This window comes from Prionailurus viverrinus, chromosome B4 (genome assembly GCF_022837055.1).
Source record: "Prionailurus viverrinus isolate Anna chromosome B4, UM_Priviv_1.0, whole genome shotgun sequence".
In the NCBI taxonomy this organism is placed as follows: Eukaryota; Metazoa; Chordata; class Mammalia; order Carnivora; family Felidae; genus Prionailurus; species Prionailurus viverrinus.
Window position 1 is genome coordinate 60,973,453 of NC_062567.1, and position 17,115 is coordinate 60,990,567.

The 17,115-nt window shown below is 43.0% G+C and overlaps 1 protein-coding gene across 4 annotated transcripts in view; it reads right to left on the minus strand.

Annotated features, from left to right (window-relative positions):
* Window positions 1-7,077, minus strand: part of DENND5B (DENN domain containing 5B) — a 198,650-nt gene extending 191,573 nt beyond the window's left edge. For all 4 annotated transcript variants that reach the window (XR_007153926.1, XM_047866470.1, XM_047866467.1 and 1 more), the window contains exon 1: window positions 6,672-7,077. Coding sequence is in view for 3 of the 4 variants with exons in the window: in XM_047866470.1 (XP_047722426.1) it covers window positions 6,672-6,792 (121 nt within the window). In the remaining variant the exon portion in view is untranslated. The remainder of the gene's footprint in view (window positions 1-6,671) is intronic.
* Window positions 7,078-17,115: the final 10,038 nt, after the last annotated feature.

The following is a 17,115-nucleotide window of genomic DNA, read 5'->3' on the forward strand; positions in this document are numbered from 1 at the left end:
GGGCGCCTGGGTGGCTCAGTCGGTTAAGCGTCCGACTTCAGCTCAGGTCATGATCTCACGGTCCGTGAGTTCGAGCCCCGCGTCGGGCTCTGGGCTGATGGCTCAGAGCCTGGAGCCTGCTTTCGATTCTGTGTCTCCCTCTCTCTCTGCCCCTCCCCCGTTCATGCTCTGCCTCTCTCTGTCTCAAAAATAAATAAATGTTAAAAAAAAATTTTTTTTTAAAACCTGAACCTTTCCTATAAAGGGAACTGCATAGACCTTTTTTTTCCCTTTCCTTGTGGCTGAAATTTTTAAAATTTTTCTTTAATGTTTATTTTTGAGAGAGAGAACACACATGCACGTGCAAGTGGCAGAGGGACAGAGAGACAGGGAGACACATAATCTGAAGCAGGCTCCAGGCTCTGAGCTGTCAGCACAGAACCCCACGAGGGGATCAAACCCACAAACCATGAGATCATGACCTGAGCTGAAGTCTGGTGCTTAACCGAATGAGTCACCCAGGCACCCCTGTGGCTGAAATTTTAATTTCTCAATCAGTCCTCATGTGGCATATGCGGTATATATCAGTTCTTGTACACTATGCCATTAAAAAAATTTTTTTGTAATGCTTATTTATTTTTGAGAGAGACAGAGTGGGAGCAGGGGAGGGGCAGAGAGACAAGGAGACAAAGAAAATCCGACGCAGCTCCAGGCTCTGAGCTGTCAGCACAGAGCCCAATGCTGGGCTCAAACTCATGGACCATGACCTGAGCTGAAGGCAGTTGCTTCACTGACTGTGTGAAGCCTACTCTATGTCATCTAGAATTAATTTTTTTAAAATAGATATATTTAGTTTTTTCACTCAAAAACAAGTTCAGGCTCATTAAAGAGAGGGGTGGTATGTTCAGAAATCAGTCACTTCATTTACCCATTCAAAATAGATGAAAACACTGAAGCCCACAGATGTCCTAAGTATCAGGCCAGGATTGGACTCTGGCTTCTGCCTGTGCATCCAGCTCTAATTATGGTTTCACAAACAATCATACCTTCCTTTGTCCACACTTTTTCGATTGCAGAACCAACAGAAAGAGATCTTGCAAGTCTAAAATACTGCCTCAGCAGAAGGAAGAAAGGTTTTCTCCTCGCCTGGCAACAGCCCACCCAATAAGAGACTGTTACAATTCAGTGACACTGCAAAGCCACCACATTTTGAATTCCCAGTTTACTCCAATGGACTTTGTATTTATAAGAGGCCCTCCCCGACTCCCCTCTTTGGTTTGTAAAAGAGGAGTACTCTACTTTCTTCTCCAGACTTGCCTATGGTTTTGCTGTAGCTTACATGTCCTGAATTGCAATTCTCTGCTATTCCTGAATAAACCCATTTTTCCGGTAAAATAACTTGGCGGCTTTATTTTTAAGATTAACAATGTCAACACAGGTAACAACCAAGATACCTCCAATGGTGGTCAGATCAGGGCAGCTCTAACCCACCCAAGTCTGTACATGAGGCCATTGCTTTTAAAGTCATACTTTAGCAGTCTTAACTATGACATGTAGTCTGGAATAAAGGCAAGCCTGAAATGCTTGCTAAACTCAAGTCAAGCTCATCTTTTTTCTGAGCTTAAATAAAATAACTATGGAGCCTAGTAGTGTACTACAAGAACCAGGCTCTAGTTGTCTGTCTGCTGCCAGTCAAATGTGTTCTTTGAGAGGGTCCTTAATCTCTTAGCCTTGGTTTCTTCCCTGATAAATGACGTCCGAGGTCCCTTCCAGGACTAGTATGGCATAATACTGTCAGTCTCAACTAAATTTTGTACAGTTGACCTTTGAACAACACATGTTTGAACTGTGAAGGTCCACTTACGTGCAGATTTTAAAAATTAAATACAGCATAGTACTGCAAATATATTTTCTCTCCCTTACAATAACATTTCTTAATAACATTTTTTCTTTCTTATTTTATTGTTAGAATACAGTACATAATACATGTAATATACAAAATGTGTGTTGACTATGTTATCAGTAAGTTTTCTCGAGTTTTAGAGGAGCCAAAAGATAATATGTGGGTTTTCAACTGTGTAGGGGGGGTTCAGCCTTCCTAACCAAGGGTTAACTGTATTTGAATTTAGACCATAGTCTTCACTGCCTCAAAGCTCTTCTGGAAACCACACCCAAGACAACCAAAGCTAAAAATAAATAGAGGCACCAAGGAAGATATCTAAACAAAGGCCTGTGACAGGGATTGCACCCGTCATACTTCAGTATCCCTCAGCAGAACTGAATCTATGCTACCATTGGAATGCTTTATTTTTTTTAACGTTTATTTATTTTTGAGAGAGAGAGAGAGAGAGAGAGAGAGAGCGAGACAGAGAGTGTGAGCAGGGAAGGCGCAGAGAGAGAGAGAGACACAGAATCTGAAACAGGCTCCAGGCTCTGAGCTGTCAGCACAGAGCCCAACGCGGGACTCAAACTCACACACTGTGAGCTCCTGACCTGAGCCAAAGTTGGACACTCAACCGACTGAGCCACCCAGGCGCCCCACCGCTGAAATGCTTTAAAATATTCTGGTCACCACACAATTTGTGGACTCATATGTAAACTTTATACTCATTCACTTATTAAACACTGTGTATACGGTTCTATGAAAGAGAGAGGGCAAAGACCGTAAGGCCCCCCCGGGGGCTTGCGTATTTATGTTACTCAAATAAAGGTCCTTCATTTTTCTATTGCCTAAACGATCTGTTGCTGTAAATCAAGCCATGTAAATTCCTACAGCTAGGACTTAGAGGGAGTAAGAGACATAAAAGAAAATTTCAAAATGTCATCTGCCTTCATGTCAACTAATTCTAACAACTTCTATTTACACCTCCTTTCATCTTATGCAATAACCAATTTGAAATCCTTTTCATATATTTAATACTTAAATAAAATTTAAATATTTCTACTTTAATATCAAAAGGACTTTTTTGATTATGGATACAGTGCATTTTAAAAATATACAGTGAATAGGAAAAGCACAACAGCTACGATGAGCTAAAGAAAGGACAATAGGAAATACCAGTATATCTGTATGTGTATATATACGTATATATGAAATTTTATAATAAATATATATATATATATATATATATATATATATATATATATGAAATCTTTCCCACTGTTGGTAAAGCTAACCTTTACTGGGAGGAGTGTCTAAAAATCGATCTAAAGCCCTGATAACTTCATCATAAGGTCTTAGTCTATCTATTACTTCATCATATGATTTGTGTTCTTAATTTTATTTCAATGCCCCACCACCTGCAAAGCATGAATCCTAGGGACATGTATATGTTAAGAAAAAAAATCTGTAAAGCAATGAGTAAAATTTATGTTTAACAGAAGTCAACTTAGACCTTCTACAGGCAGGGTGACAACTTGCTAAGAAACAGTGTGATAAAAATAGATCAGTTCCATAAAAGTAAAATAGAAACTTAACTATATTTAACTTTGAAATTAATGCAGCAAAACAGAAAATAACCTCCTGACTAATTTGCCTAACTCACTGGCCTTGTTTCCTCATCTTCAAATGTAGCTCTGTGGAAACAGTCAAGAAGATTGTTAGTTGAGAACATGATACTACATTCTCTTGTTTACCTCTCATCTTACTGGCCGCACTTTTTGGTTGTTTCCTCTTCATCCTCCTCACCTCTGAATGTTGGAGTATCTCCAGGATTCAGTCCTTGAGCCTCTTCTCTTTTCTATCTATACTCACTCCTTGGGTCATCCAATTTCATGGCTTTCAGCTCATGTCTATATATAAATTTTGACTGCCGGAGAGATGCCTTGCCTACCTGACATCTCCATTTGAATGTCTAATGGGTACCTCAAACTTAACACGTCCAAAACTGAGCTAATCTCCAGCCTGCTTCTCCATCCATCTTTCTATTTCAGTAAATAGAGATGTTTAAAATTGTTTAGGCCAAAAATCTTAGAATCATCTTTGATCTCTTTCTTTGACTATGAATACCATATCCAATTCATCAGCAAGTCCTGCTGGCTCTACCTCCAAAATATATCCAGTTTCTTACCACTTCACTGCTACTGCTTTGATCCAAGCCACCAACACCTCCCACCTCAAATAATGAAAAAGAGCCTCCTAACTGGTCTGCTTCTAACCTTGCCCTTGACATAGTCTAATCAACAAGAGAGCCATTGCAATCCTTTCAGAGAGTGCATCAAATCTTTCCAATCTTATCTTTCCACTGCTCAAAACCTCCTGGTAGTTTTCCATCTCAGAGTAAAAGCTCAACAATTGTCTGTTAGACCCTACACAATCTCCCTACCCTTTCTCTATGATCATATCTACTACTTTCCTCCCCACTTAGCTCCAACCACCCTGGTGTCCCTACAGTTACCTGCACAAACTAGGCACTCTCCCACCTCATCTTTGCATGTACTGTCTGCAATGCTGTTCCCCAAGACAATCCTCATGGCTTGCTTCCTCATCTCCCTCATGGCTCTAAGATCACCTTTTCTGAGGCCTTCCCTAACCATCTTATTTAAAGTCTGCAACCCCACCATCCCACCATTGTGCTGGCACTACCCTAGTCTCACTTCCCTGCTGTATTTTTCCTCATAGCACTCACTGACATCTGGCACTCTGTATTTTCATTCTTTGTTTACACTAGAATGTAAGCACTATGACGGCAGGGATTTTTGACTGCTTTGTTCATAGCTGTCCCCAGTGCCTATAACACAATCCACACCTTAAGGCTTTCAAAACTATTTGGTGAATGAATCATTGTACTGAAATATTATCAGGCAGAAGTGATTAGTACTTCAAAACACCAAATATTATGAGGAGCGAAATCTCAATCATCCACACTCATGAATAATACTGCAAAATGAGAAGCCAGTTGGTGTCTAAAAAATGAATTAAAAATTAATTTTTTACTACTTAATTTTATTAAAGCCATCTGCACTGTGCCTGAAGAGTCCCAGGCCCCATCTACAGGTGTTTTAGCTTTACTAGGCATATAGATTGGAAACAGATAAGGAAAAAATACAGGCTTTTTCCTTTCATCATCCCTACTGACAAAAGGCCTCCAAGTGATCCAGTACCACAAATGATTACGAAGTTTAGGGAAGAAAAGATTCTAGAAAAATAAAATAATCCCTTCAATCCCAAAAGAGGAATCTCTCCAAATCTCTCTGCAGACATGTTTTCTAACTTCATTATCACTTAACAAAGCCATTCTTAATATGTACATGAAATTTTAATTGAATAAACAACATGACTATATAATTACACATACAGAAAAACCTGGTACTCATCCCTCTTTTCCAAAAAATCTTTAACTAAAACTAGACTTAGAGTTTTTGTTGAAAATGTTTTGTTGTGAGCCTGGCTTTAAAAGATACTGTCTTAGCTAAGACACGAGTTGATCAGTAGTGGACCTTACAGCTGAACACTTTTGTCTAGTTTGTTTATTATTTAATACATTGTTCTGAATCCCCTCTCCTACTCCCAAAAAAGTAAAAGAGAAAACAAAAATACACATTAGTGCAATCAATAAGGCACGCTATGTCCAAAGCAAGCTGTTCTGAAAGGCTATGAGCTAAGTGTTTGACACTGACACAGATAAAGTTCAGGCGATAGATGTCACTTGTCTCACCCATTAGCAACAACAACAACAACAACAACAACAAAAAACCAAGATTTAGATCCCAAGAAGGCAAGCATAAAGGAGCGTGAAAAATGAAATCGGTCATTCCTCCACGGCCTCCTCTCAACACTGCGCACTCATCCCTCCCGCCCCCCCTCAACGCAGTCATCCTTTAACGGCCCCTTTCCCAGCATCGGTTCCCAGCTCAGCCCTGCACTGCGCCATCAAATGAGTAAAAAGAAGGAAACGGTGCTCCTCCAAGAAAAGCCAGGCAGTAACACACGGTGCACCCTACTGAGGAGAATGTCCAACTACTAAACTCAGAAACAGCGTAGGCAGTGTCAACAAAGCGTCGTGCCGAGTCCCGAGCGTCCAAAGGTCCTCGCCAGCTCCCGTGACACTGCCAAATAGACAGGATTCCAAAAGGTGAGTCGACCGTCATCGCAGAACGCGAGGCGGGAAGCGGCGCAGACCCGGCACAGTCAAGGATGTTAAGTCCAACCAGCCTCCTGCCTGCACTCGCCCAGCGGGCCATCACCGCCTCAGTGGACGCGACGCCCGCCGCCCAGCGGTCTCTGTCGCCGCCTGCCCCGAAGGGGTCTGAGCGCCGCGTCACGTGCCAGGGCTGAAACTTCGCAGCCAGGCGGAGGGAGGTAGGATGCACGGGATCGCAGCAAGGCCGGGGAGTTAGTGCGCCCGGTGACTCACCCGCCGCCTCCGCGAGCAGCTGCGGGCGAGGGGGCCTGAGTGCGGGGTGGCGGCAGTGCCCTAGGGGCCGCCCCCGCCCCCGTTATTAATAACCCCGCGCCTGGGAGGCGAAAGCCCTAGGCGAGCGCTCTCAGCAGCAGGACGCCCGCGGGCTCAGCAGCGCACCCTGCACGCGGAATAAATAACAATGTCATTAAATCGACGCCCGAGCGCCAGTCCGGATGGAGAGCGGGCGCCGCCGGGAGCCGACTTTGTCTAGAACCCGCCTCCCGCGCGTCCCCGCAGCGTCCCTCGCGTCCCTGAGGGGACCCCCACGCCGCCGCAGCCCGGCCTTACCCGCCAGCTCGTCGGGCTCCAGCCCACTGTCTGCGTCGATCCCGCAGAGCACGAAGTAGTGCGCGAAGCGGCAGGCGGCCGGGGAGGAGCCCGAGCCGGGGCCGGGCGCCGCGCCGCTCATCCCGGCCGAGCTGCTCCTGCTGCTACCGCTGCTGCCGCCGCCGCCGCCGCTCGGGAAGGCTCGCTGCCTAGGCTGCGGTCTCCGCGCGCCTGTCCTAGGGCGACACCGGCGCGCCCATGGCCGCGCAGCCGCCGCTCGTCACCGCAGCCTAGCTCCACGCTCGGCGCCCGAGAAGCGGCCGCGAGCTCGCGCTCAGTCGGTCCCGAAGCCGGTCCAGGGTGGGGGAGGGGCGCGCAGGGGGAGTGTCGGCGTGAGAGGCTCGCGCCGCCGTAGCTGCGCTTGCGAACTGGAAGCCGAGGCGTCTGGCGCCCGCCGGTCAGCTGAGCGGCGCTCTGGCTGTGGGAGCGCGGGGAGGGCGGGGGCGCCGAAGACCTGCGCGTGGGGCGGGAAGGGAAGGAGGGGGGAGCGCGCTCGCGAGGTGCGGGAGCGCGCGCTTCGGCCGTGCGCGCGCGCGCGCCCCGTGGACTCCGAGGGAGCGCTTGGCGCGCGCAGGATTCATGCCCGCCAGCCGGGGCCGCGGCGCTGGGGGCGGCCGCACACACGCCTGCTGGCCTCCGCCCGCCAACTGGAGAGGTTAGCCGCAGAGCAGGATTCTGTCTTCTAAAGGAGATGCTACCTATCCTAATTAAAAAGAAAAAAACAATGCGGCTTTGGGGAAGGTTACAGCTGGTCTGAGATCATTTCCCACAACGGCCTGGACCATTAACATCTTTTAAACTGCGGCGTGTGCAGATGCCTGTCTCGTTTTAAGACCTTAATCCTTGAATCTTTCCCTCAGCCCTCACCCCATCCACAAGCCATCCTTAGTGAATTGGTGACAACCTAATATCCACAAAGCGTTGAGACTCCTAAAGGGACGATTACCTACTCTCCGCTCCCCTTCTGTAATTTACCCTGACATTTTCCAGGTCAATGTAAAGTAGCCAAGGCACTCCAGTTCCCCAGCGCTGTACTCAGTTGATATAATCAGCTCTCCCTGCAGGTATAATCAGCGACTGATAAGGCAACAAGAATTAGACCCTGAACTCTGCTCCTCACAAGGCATGGCTTTCTTACTCTGCTCTTCCCTCTGATTTTCCACTCAGGAGTTCACTAACCGGGTTTTATTCCTTTGAAAGGTAAAAAACCCAGTGGATTCCATTTCCACGTTGTCATTCCTTCTGTACCAATCCCTACTCTAAGGGTTTGGGTATAAGGTGGGCATAGTGAGAGGTGGGGGGCATCATGAATACCACTCCCTTCCAGGGAGGTAGACTGAGAGAATGGACCTCAATTATTTGACTAATGTTTTTTCTGAAAGATATGTATGCATGCATACCATCATTTACTATAGCTTTCTTTCTTCACTTTCCTGTATCTTCACTTTCTCTGTTCAATTTTTAAATGTAAGAAAAATCAAGAAATCAGAATGAACCACAGCCTGGGTAATTGACCTTTTGCTCCTAATGCACCCTGTACTTTCTTCAAAGCACTTGTAATGACTTTTTCTGTTTCTTAGCTGGATTGTAAGCTCCACAGAGCAGAAGTCATGCTCTGTGTTTCATCGTATTTCTAGTATCTAGAAGAACCCTGGTCCCATTAAGCCCCTTAATTTATTTTTATTAAATGAATGAATGAAAGAAAGGTTATTCAGATAGTAAAAAACTTATTGATGCTATGAGAAAATATACAAACTTTAGTATCTGTAACATTTGTGAACATATGCTAATTTGGTGTTATACAATTATTGCTTTTCCTCCTACAGAGAGTACTGAAATACATAAAACAATTTCACTAATAAGAAAGAGAGGGAGTCACTGGGATGTGTGTTTCTCCTATTTTTGGTTATAGCTTCTTACAGAATATTAGATTCTAGACTAATCAAACAAAGCACAATAGAAAATTAATTTACCGGGGCACTTGGATGGCTCAGTTAAGCATCCGACTCTTGATTTCTGCTCAGGTCATGATCTCCCAGTTCGTGAGTTCAAGCCTTGCGTTGGGCTTTGCACTGACAGCACAGAACCTGCTTGGGATCCTCTCTCCCTCTCTCTCTGCCCCTCCCCTGTTCTCTTTCAACAATAAATAAATAAACATTAAAAAAGAAAGAAAGAGAGAAAACTAATTTACCATTTCCACTAGCCAAGAGAGATGTCATTTTTTGTTCACTTGAAAAGCAAGTAGGGGCACCTGAGTGGCTCATTTGGTTAAATATCGGACTTGATCTTAACCCAGCTCTTGATCTCAGGGTGGTGAGTTCAAGCCCCACATTGGGCTACAAGCTGGGTGTGAAGCCTACTTAGAAAAAAAAAAGAAAGAAAAGCAATGGATTTAGGAGCTTGTAAGCTCTGCATTAATGTCTTTAAGATGAAAAAATAGAAAGAAATCCGAACAGAATTTATTCAATTATGATATATAAATCCCATCAAAATAGACAAAATCTCTAAAATCTTTCCCAAAGCTTCCAAGAGTCACACATTACAAAATTAAACTCTAATTTGAAAATACCTGCATGCATTCCTTTCTTAAGACTTTTTTTTAATGTTTATTTTTGAGAGAGAGAGACATAGTGTGAGCAGACGAGGGGCAGAGAGGGAGGGAGACAGAATCCGAAGCAGGCTCCAGGTTCCAAGCTGTCAGCACAGAGCCCAACGGGGGCTGGAACCCACGAACTGTGAGATCATGACCTGAGCAAAGTCAGGCGCTTAACCAACTGAGCCACCCAGGTGCCCCTACCTGCATGCATTCCTAATTACCACTTCAGAATTACACTGTGTAGGTATATTCTGCATTAACTTGCAATGAAATAAAAGGATAATCAAGAATAACTATATATCATTGCATACATATTTTCCTGTAAAATAATGACATAGATATAATTTCACTAAACAAATAAAAATGACTTGAAATAAGTCATCCAAAATATTTAAATTGTATTGAGGAGGAGAGGGATCGTATACCTCTTCCCATGCTGAGACAACCCTTGTCAGTACCTTTCTTCACCTCCACCAGGCCATCCACACATACACAAAACCAAAACAGAAGGAATTGCTAAAGTAACTTCAGAGCTGCAGACATTCATTGGACCGCATTTTACTAATAACCAGAATCACTCTACACCACCAGGTTAGCAGTGCTCAATTACTCATTCTTTAGCTTTCTGCGGACAGCGGACCTTAGTGGAGTTCAGCTACTCCAAGCATAAATCATGCCCTCCATTTAAGGAATTACCAGAATCCATCAGAGATAACAAATCATTACCCAGATACTTAGAGCATTGCCTTTCATTCTGCCATTGTCTCTTATGTATTTGCTGCCTGAATTGAGAACCTGCAGTAGAGGCAATAATCCCAACTTTAACCTTTAAGTAGCACGAAACATGCCAAATAATCACAATTCCAACAAAAGGAAATCCTGAGTGACATTTTCTTCTGCCGGGGTTTTTGCTTTCTGGGAAAATCTTATCACTGCAGAAGTTGATTTGGAAAATTGGTAATCATATTCTCTCATCATAGTTTTAGAAAAAGGGTAGTTTATGCCAATAAGAGCTTGGTAGGAAAATAGCTGACTCACAATTTTGCATAAATCTGTTTTTACCTTTTATAATGAATCCGATATTATTAATTTTCCTTTTGTGTAAGTTATTGTGCTAATGCTTTGAGAATATGAAATTTAAAAAGACATAATCCCTCCTCTTCAGGAGTTTATAGTCTAGTAGAAAGGAAAATATTTTTCAAAAATAATTAAAAGACCAAAAATAGAGGAGTACCTGAGTGACTCAGTGAGTTAAGTCTCTGACTCTTGATTTCCGCTCAGGTCCTGATCTCACAGTGGTGAAATTGAGCCCCCCATTGGGCTCTGGGCTGACAGTGTGGAGCCTGCTTAAGATTCTCTCTCACCCTCTCCCTCTGCCCCTCTCTGTCCCCCCCACCATGCTCTCTCTTTCTCTCTTTCAAATAAATAACCAAAAATAGATAAAAAGTAAAATATGGTATATTCCACATGACAAGTTCAAGAAGCAATATAGGATTTACTGAGCAGAAATGTCAAATCTTATTAAGGAATTCAATAAGATATTGTTATGAAAGTGATAATATTTGCGATGGGTCTTACAAAAGCAATAGGATGTCATGAGTTAGAGATGGGAAGGGGGACATTCCAGGCCCAGAAGAAATGACTGGGGTAAAAAATGTGTAAGTATGTTGAGGGGGGGAGGGAGTGTCTAGAGGACCGTAGTTCACTTGGCTCCAGAGCATGAAGAACGCTGAATGCCAGGGGAGTTGGGTTGACTCACGTTTTTACACTCTTCTAGTTACCTCATGGATTGATGCCCGAATGCTAGTTTACCTAGCTTTGAGTGAGTTTGACACAGAATATTTGAGATCAACTAAGCCAGTCTTCTCATTTTACGAATAAAAATATGTGACTCTTACAGAATTTTGGTGATTTACCCCAAACATACATTGTTAGTGGCAGAACCAGGAGCGAAGCCTAAAAGACGGCGTTGTAGGATCTTAAAGGCCTTTTCACTTCTAATATCTATAGTGCTCTGAAATCTCTTTATCTGAGTTGACTAATCTTTCTCTTGTATGCTGCTTACTTCTTTTTAGTGATCCACTTTGAAATTTGCTAATTTTTTCTTCTTTTTATATAATGAAAAGTTGTCAAATATAAAGAAAGACTAGAACAATGAACTTCTATATACTTATCACTTAGTTTTAATATTAACATTGTCATTTTGCTTCATCTATTTTTTTTACTGAAGTACTGAAAGTAAATGAGGCATAATATTTGTTGACATTTTGATTATGTCTGTTTATCTAAAGTTTCACATGAATGTCTCCTTACTTTCTTGGTGAAATCGCCAGAACTTCTTTTCTCCCTTTACCTCGCATAAAATATACAACGTTAGTTCCCGTTCATCATCTAGTCGTATTTTCACACTTTTTTTCCCCAATAATACTATAGTAGATTTATATGTAATTGTTTCCTCAGGATTGCCTTCTTCTTCCGAGAGCCCTTTTCCTTCATTCCATCCAAATTGTTCTCTCAGGAGCTACAATGATATGATATAACTTCACATACACATTTCTCCTTCCTCTCTACAACAGCTGACTGATCTAGAAGGCTTGTGGCCCATCCTGGGCCAATGAGTCATTTGCCATTGATCTTGGACTTGGGGCCCAGAGAGTTGACGTGGTCTCTCTGCAGGTGACCAACGTTGTAAGCTGAAAAATCTCAGGAGGTATCAGTGGTCACATTTCTATTATATGAAGAAAGATAGTAAGAGAGAAGAATGAGGCTGACAGAACACAGAAGACAGAGCAAGCATCCTGTATTGTTATCATGAATTTGACTTTTTTTGCCTAAGCTAATTTAAATTAGGAATCTGGCACTTGCAGCCAAAAGAGCATATATGTAAATGTGATTTGGGGGAATATCAATAGGAAGAATCAGGCACCCTCTTTTCAAAGAGGTCAGAATCAAAGCCTTGTGAGGGTCAGGACATCCTCTTGTAAGTTTTTGGCTCCCCCTGAGTCTGCTGTCCTTCACCCTGCTTACTACTTCTAGTTCCTCTTTTACCCCTTTACATCATTAACCACCTTTTACTAGTCAACAATTGTATTACATTTTCCGGTTCAAATGACTGGTTGTCTTTTGACGGATGTATAATCCAGATGTCCATCATCAGGTGAATGGATAAATATGGTGTGATATACTCACACCGTTAGCTACTACTCATTAGTAAAGAGGAATGAACTACTGGTACATGCAACCAGGTAACGATTGTCAAAAATATGCTGAACAAAAGGTGCCAGATCCAGATGAGTGCATAGTGTATTCGTGAACTTATATGAAGTTCTAAAATGAGCAGAAAGCAGATCAATGGCAGCCTGGGGTCAGGGGTAGGGTGGGGTAGGGAATTGACCACAAAAGAGCACAAGGGAAGTTTTTGGAGGATGCAAAAATCTTATATATATATATATATATATATATATATATATATATATATATAAAATATTATATATATTTTATATATACATATAAATATAATATATATGTATTTAATGTTTATTTTTGAGAGAGAGAGAGACAGAGTACAAGTGGGGGAGGGGCAGAGAGAGAAGGAGACACAGAATCCGAAGCAGGCTCCAAGCTCCGAGCTATCAGCACAGAACCCAATGCAGGGCTGGAACCCACGAACCGTGAGATCGTGACCTGTGCTGAAGTCAGACGCTTAACCTACTGAGCCACCCAGGCACCCAGGAAAAAGCTTATATCTTGATTATGGTGGTCATTTCACAGATACATACGTTTGTCAAAACTCATTGAATTATCCTCTTAAGATGGGTGCATTTTCATACATGTAAATTATACTTCAATAAAGTCTATTTAAAAAGAAAAAATAGCCAAAAGATATATGGCAATTTTTAATTGCATTCTATGTTTCAAAATGTTACAATTCCAAAGCTCCAATCATTTTAGTTGATTGACAAGAACTGATTTAAATTCTTGCAAAAATCTTGTTCAATTTTCATTTTTCAGCTGGCATTTTTTGAGGCAGTTAGGTGTGCTGGTGAAGGGGACAGCCTCCAGAGTCACACTGCCTGTGTTCAGATCTCACTTCTTCCTTCCTTGCCTATAAGACAACCTGCTCAAGGTTATTAAGTTTTAATTTTCTTATTTGTACAATAGAGATCAAAATAGGGTTGTTGTAAAGTTTAAAGGAGATAAGATACATGCTTAGCCTCGTGCATGGTACACAGAAAGTATAGAATAGATGGAAGGTGTTGTTTCTTTTTTTTTTTTTAATTTTTTTTTTCAACGTTTATTTATTTTTGGGACAGAGAGAGACAGAGCATGAACGGGGGAGGGGCAGAGAGAGAGGGAGACACAGAATCAGAAACAGGCTCCAGGCTCTGAGCCATCAGCCCAGAGCCTGACGCGGGGCTCGAACTCCCGGACCGCGAGATCGTGACCTGGCTGAAGTCGGACGCTCAACCGACTGCGCCACCCAGGCGCCCCAGGAAGGTGTTGTTTCTATGTGCCAGGCATTGAGCTAAATATTTTAATGTACAATACCTCATTAGTTTACTTCAACAGAATTTATGACATCAGAAAACTAGTGCTTGGATATTATTGTAAATATTTGAAATTCTTTTTTTTTTTACTTTTTTAATGCTTATTTTTTGAGAGACAGAGACAGAGACAGAGACAGAGCATGTGTGGGGGAGGGGCAGAGAGAGAGGAAGACACAGAATCTGAAGCAGGCTCCATGCTCTGAGCTGTCAGCACAGAGCCCAACATGGGGATCGAACCCACAAACTGTGAGATCATGACCTGAGCTGAAGTTGGACATTCATCTGACTGAGCCACCCAGGCACCCCAGTAAATATTTGAAATTCTTAATGAGATTTCTAAGAGATCTAGTGCTTCTTGGGTAGCACCTCAGAATACACCAGGACATGACCAATTATAATCGTATGCAGCAGTGGGGATTTTAGACCCTAGCCCTGGACACACTCAGTGATGTATGATAAATAGCGGAGTGACGGGGTTGGGTGGACCCTGAGTCTGTGCTCAGATAATAGGATAGTTGGAGTTTGGCAGTCAAACTTGGTGTTCAAGGTGAGCCACATCCCTAGATGGTGTCTAGACAGTAAACAAAAGGGGTCAGAAGATTTAGTTGTTGAAAAGGAGAGCGGAAGGGAGGCTCCAATGCAGGCAGCATTCAGAAGTCTGTGCAAGCAGTGAGCTTCAGGAAGTCACAGGAGTCAGTTTCTCCAGGTGGACTAAAAAGTGAAGAGGGTGTATGGGTTGAATTGTGTCTTCCCAAAAGATATGTCCAAGTCCTAATCTCTGTTACTTGCGAGTATAACCTTATTTGGAGATAGGGTCTTTGCTGATGTAATGAATTCAAAGATCTCAGGGTGCCTGGCTGGCCCAATCAGTGGAGTATCCGACTTTTTTTTTTTTTTTTTAAGTTTACTTATTTATTTTGAGAGGGAGAAGGAAAGAGACTGCAAGTGAGGAGGGCGGGGCAGAGAGATTGGGAGAGAGAGAATCCCAAGCAGGCTCTGTACTATCAGCATGGAGCCTGATGTGGGGCTCAGTCTCACAAACTGAGAGATCATGACCTGAGCCAAAACCAAGAATCAGACACTTAACCAACTGATCCACAAGCACCTTTTTCTTTTTTTAAGTTTTTATTTATTTGAGTAATCTTTATATCCAACATGGGGACATGACCTCAAGATCAAAAGTTGCATGCTCTTGCCAGCCAGGTGCCCTGAAGCATCTGACTCTTAATCTCAGGGTTGTAAATTCAGGCCCCACCCCACATTGGGTATGGCGCTCTCTTAAAAAAAAAAAAAAAGTTAAAGATTCAAGATGAGGGCTTCTGAATTCAGTGTAGACCCTAAATCCAATGCTGATGTCCTTATAGACACAGAAGGGAAGACCATGTGAAGTCAGAGACAGAGATTGGAGTGATGTTGCCACAAACCAAGGAATGCCAAGTTTTCCCTGGAGACCCCTGAAGCCAGGAGAGAGTCATGATCTGGATTCTCCCTCACAGCCTCCCAAAGGGACCAACACTGCTGGTACCTTAATTTTGACCTTCTGGCCTCAAGAACTGAGGAAATCAATTTCTGTTCTTTTAAGTAACCAAGTTTATGGTAATCTGGTGCAGCAGCCCTAGGAAAATAACATAGAGGGGAACTGGCCAAGGTCCAGTCTGAAAAAGGAACTGGAGACCTAGGTTACCAAAGTTGGACCCAACATACATGGGACCTAGGGCTCATCAAGAGAGAGTGACTTTGCATATAAGACAGAAGCCCAATTCCAATAACATAAGCATAATAACAAATTCTACATAGAAAATGCAGGGACTAGGGGCGCCTGGGTGGCTCAGTTGGTTAAGCGTCCAACTTCGGCTCGGGTCATGATCTCGCGGTCCGTGAGTTCAAGCCCCTTGTCGGGCTCTGTGCTGACAGCTCAGAGCCTGGAGCCTGTTTCAGATTCTGTGTCTCCCTCTCTCTCTGACCCTCCCCCGTTCATGCTCTGTCTCTCTGTCTCAAAAATAAATAAACGTTAAAAAATTTAAAAAAAAAATGCAGGGACTAGATTGGGTAGAAGGTCTAGATTTGAAGCAGAAAATGGGGTAAGAATAGGCCTGGAAAATGACATTCAGGTGTTTCCATCCATGGGAAGGAAAAGCCTCGAAGAGACCAGAACCTGAAATGGTGCAATATTGGGTTTTAAAAGGTCAATAAGCAACTTCGTCTCTCTGCCTCAAGATCAGAACCGATTGAGAAGTAAAGACACAGGACACCAAGAGGTAGAGAACAAAATACAGACTCTATTATCAATAAAGCTGATTAGAAGAGAGAAATTTAGACCTGTGGACAAAAAGCCTTGCTGCTAATTTACTCCCTGTCCCTCTAACGTCCTCCTCCCCTATGCCAGACCCTAGCACAGCACACAGCAGGGGATATTTGAGCCTGCAAAGGATCCACATTTATCCCAGTATTGCTGTCCCATTTAAACTCCAGGAAGAAAAAAAATAGCTAAATCTCCAGTGCTTGCAACCTTTCATTAGATTAGCTCTATCCAGTGGAGAAATGAACATGAACGCCAGAATTTAGTATCCACCAGTCAGGGGAGGAGTAAGGAAGGGGTTACTTCTTTAGAAGTCCCTCTCTGTGGAAACCTGAGGCAAGAGGAAAGGAAGTTCCTCCCTAAGAAGTGGTTGTTTAATCAGCATCCATTCCCCTCCTCCCTTACTACGTAGCATTCATATTGTTTGGGTGGGATTGGCCTTACACTTAGCTCTAGGTTGAGGGTTTGTGGACCTATGTCCCTTGTAAGAGATATTGATTCGGGGATGGACGGTTATCCCAAGTTGGTCTAATTAGTGTGGGATTCAGGATAGAAATAAGGAAGTATTCAGTCCCTAGAATTGCTGGTCGCCCTCCCTGTAAGGAAGGCCAGGCCAAGGATGAAGCCAACATACAGAATAGGGCAGAGCCAAGAGAAATTCTAAAAAGCAAATCATATCATGAACCCTGGATCAAATCACACAGGAAGCCTGCCCAATATCTGTCATTTGTCAGTGAATGTAAGCCAATTACACTCCTTTTATTGTTTTAGCCAGTTGGGAGTTATTTCTTTTACTTGCAAATAAAAGTATGCCCCAAATATTAGGGGGTTAATCTCTAAGTTCCCTTTCACTTAAAAAAAAAAAAAACATATCCTAAATTTAATAGGAAAGAAATATATAATTCCATATTCTGGAAAAAATCCCAGGGCCGTCTCTTGAGGTGACAGTGTTATGCCACTAGA